Below are 2,913 nucleotides of genomic sequence, written 5' to 3'. Positions count from 1 at the left end.
ATAATCAGAGCAAGACTAGACTATCTTGTAGTCGGCTCATCAGATTCCTAGAAAACCTTGATACGTCTGTCCTGCAGGGTTCCGCCAGTGTACACACACATATATACAACATTCTAGCTATGTGTAGAGATATCCAGAGTCGCCTACTGTATATCATTGGGTGTTTTTCATAATTATCATCATTTTGTGGCATTTATAAAGCATACTTAATATTATTGATGATCATTGCAGGTAAATGATGAGCTGTGTGCGTGAATATTAATTTTTAGAAGAATGTGTTGTGTAGGAGGGAGGTTACAGTGAACTAGCTAGCGCACTGGTCTTACCGGGCTGCACACACACACACACATACACGGCGGGATGAGGCGAGGCCGGGCGGGGCCAGGGTCAGCGTCGTACTGTATTTAATAATATTATCTCGCTAAACTACCCTGGAATTATTTACACCTTCATCGTATCCTCAAGTCATTATAACGGTGCAAATAACCTTAGCAAATGTAACAAACTACAACACACACCTCATGTACGTAATCAATGTGTTTATGTACGTTTCTCTTTGGTTTACACATTCTTCATGACTGGTCTTCTCACCAAGTCAACACAATCCCAAACTTCCAAGTAAGATTTGATGAAAGTTACAGCTAATTAATTTGTCAGTGGGTAATTAGTGATGCCCTATTATAACCGAATAATTAGTAATGACAATGTACTTAATCTCATCCCCAAATTACACATGTGCTGTAGGTGCATATAGAGGAATACGGTATTTTTGTAAGTTAATACAGTAGGTATATTTTTAACTCTGGCCAGATGTAACACTTGCGCTGTGTTGAAATTAACTCTGAATAATTCTCCTGTCGTGGATGTGAAAGATTTGTGAGAATTAAATATAATAATTCAGGGTAAAGCAAACTTACCCGGGTCAGTACAGTCCCGGGCGGCGCTCTACCATCTTGATAAAGACGCCGAAGGGTGAAGGTTGTACTGTACCGCTCGCCGCGACCTTCACTCACACACACGCACGCACACTACTAATTTCAAGCTTTCTTTCATAATCCAGACTGAGTCATTATTGCTGACTATTATATGAACAGTCGTGTAAGCTTACAAAACTTTCATCTCATAACCAACCAGGAAGGCTGGAGTTAATGGAGGCGGAGGGAGCCCTTGGCATCGTTTGCTTGTGTCTGATGCGGGCGTTGTGTTACGTACCTTCCATCCAGCCGAGGAGTTGGAGTCGCCCTTGTCCTTGAAGTAGGGAATGTTGGCCACCACCCAGTCGTAGATCTGAGCGAGGGTGAGGCGGCCGTCGGGCGCCGAGTTGATGGCCGAGGTGATGAGGTCGGCGTAGCTCTTGCCGCCCCAGGCGTTCCGTCGGATGCTGCCGCCCTTCTTGGTACTACTGGAAGGGGGCACCACGGCCGCCGGAGTGACGGAACACCCGGCGCCCTCACCCAACACTGGGTACTGGTGGGCATGTTGGGGGGGCATGGGCGTGGGGGGATAGTAATGGTGGGGGGGCAGGTCATCCTGGGTAGGTGGGGGCCACGTATTGCAGCGACCCCTGGGCATTACTTCCGCCATGCACTCCATCAGGCACAGGCGCCCTGAAGGCTGAGGCGAAACTACGACACAGGAACTCCCGTGATAGGTCCAGGTTCCTCCCGCCCCTCCCTAGTACACAAACACGGACACCAACAGTAGTAGCTAGAGGGTGAAGAGACTCCAGCCCAGGGGTGAAGGAAGGTAGCAGGAGGTGCAGGCCCCCTAGCTCCCCCCTAGGCCGCTGCCCTCATCAACACGACACACATCACAGGGACACAAGGGACACTGGGACACCACGTAGCAATTATCATACCCCTACGTCCAGTCAGACAATATTACGTCATGACAGATCATGCAATTATGGTCATCATGCGGCCAAAGTATGGTTATAACATTTCCATCATGGTTCAGTGCACGGAGGTTAGCGGGCGGGCATGACTGTGTGGCTGGAAGCGTGTGGAGGAGCGACGAGCGAGCTGGTGTCCCCTCACGCGTCCACCATACACTGGCTCGCCGCCTGAACCCTCGCCACGAGCTTGTGGCGTCTCCCACTAGAGCGGCGCCACCTCACGCAGAGGCCCGCACAGGTGAACTCAATGAACGGCCATCATGCACCTGTCGCTGTTGAGTCTTATTGCCACTGCTGCACCTCACGGACGTTCCAGCGTTAAGTAACACCGAGAGAGCAAGGAAGTAATCAGTCTTCTGCTTCCCTCATGTCGTCAAACTCATCGTCTACAACTGTAAAGGATTACTTGGTCTTCTGAAGTAATCAAAATGTCCAACTATCCTTTATCGAGGGTCATCCACCAGCTTGGTAATGCGATAACAGTTCGACCCTGGAGTGTCATTTACAAGTGGTGAAAATGCAGACTCCAGTAATGTGTTACGTCGACGACATACACGAAAGATGGTATGTGACCCGCCATTAACGTGGCAATGACGGAGGTCTCCGGCACAAGTTGGGAGTCTTCAAGGCTCGCCACTGTACCACTTCTGATTACCTTAATATTTATCACATTTTTAAGTAATGTAACAAAAATGATAAGATAATGTAGTCTATTATTTCACTATTACAATTTGAAGAATATATATTGAAGACACAGTACACACACGTGCCTGTGAGCACCAGAATTATTTTACATACAATGAAGGACAATGGTGAACTAACAAATGGTTAACACACACACTCACCGAATATGAATAAAATTTATGCAGAATCAGTGTTGTAACCGCAAATCTTATTTTGTAAAGTTTTTCTGTCACCATCAACAAAGTAAAGATGTTATCCTTATACTTTTGTTAAGTGACCTTGAAAGAACTGAGTGACGTCATCGCAACATACTGCAAGCGAGCGGCTGGGATAGT

At 47.3% G+C, this 2,913-nt stretch overlaps 1 protein-coding gene across 1 annotated transcript; it reads right to left on the bottom strand.

Moving 5' to 3' along the window:
• Positions 1 to 1,104: 1,104 nt before the first annotated feature.
• Positions 1,105 to 2,033, bottom strand: LOC121879895 (forkhead box protein O1-like). The gene has a single exon (XM_042386680.1). It carries the CDS (start codon positions 1,591 to 1,593, stop codon positions 1,105 to 1,107), a length of 489 nt encoding a protein of 162 aa, XP_042242614.1. The 5' UTR covers positions 1,594 to 2,033.
• Positions 2,034 to 2,913: the final 880 nt, after the last annotated feature.

The sequence above is a fragment of the Homarus americanus genome, unplaced genomic scaffold, assembly GCF_018991925.1.
Source record: "Homarus americanus isolate GMGI-L3 unplaced genomic scaffold, GMGI_Hamer_2.0 scaffold45388, whole genome shotgun sequence".
NCBI classification, from domain to species: Eukaryota; Metazoa; Arthropoda; class Malacostraca; order Decapoda; family Nephropidae; genus Homarus; species Homarus americanus.
This window is presented reverse-complemented; position numbering and strand designations above follow the sequence as displayed.

Bases quoted from the DNA above. Each gene is read 5' to 3' on its own strand.
- LOC121879895 (XM_042386680.1), bottom strand. From the start codon at position 1,593: ATGGAGTGCATGGCGGAAGTAATGCCCAGGGGTCGCTGCAATACGTGG.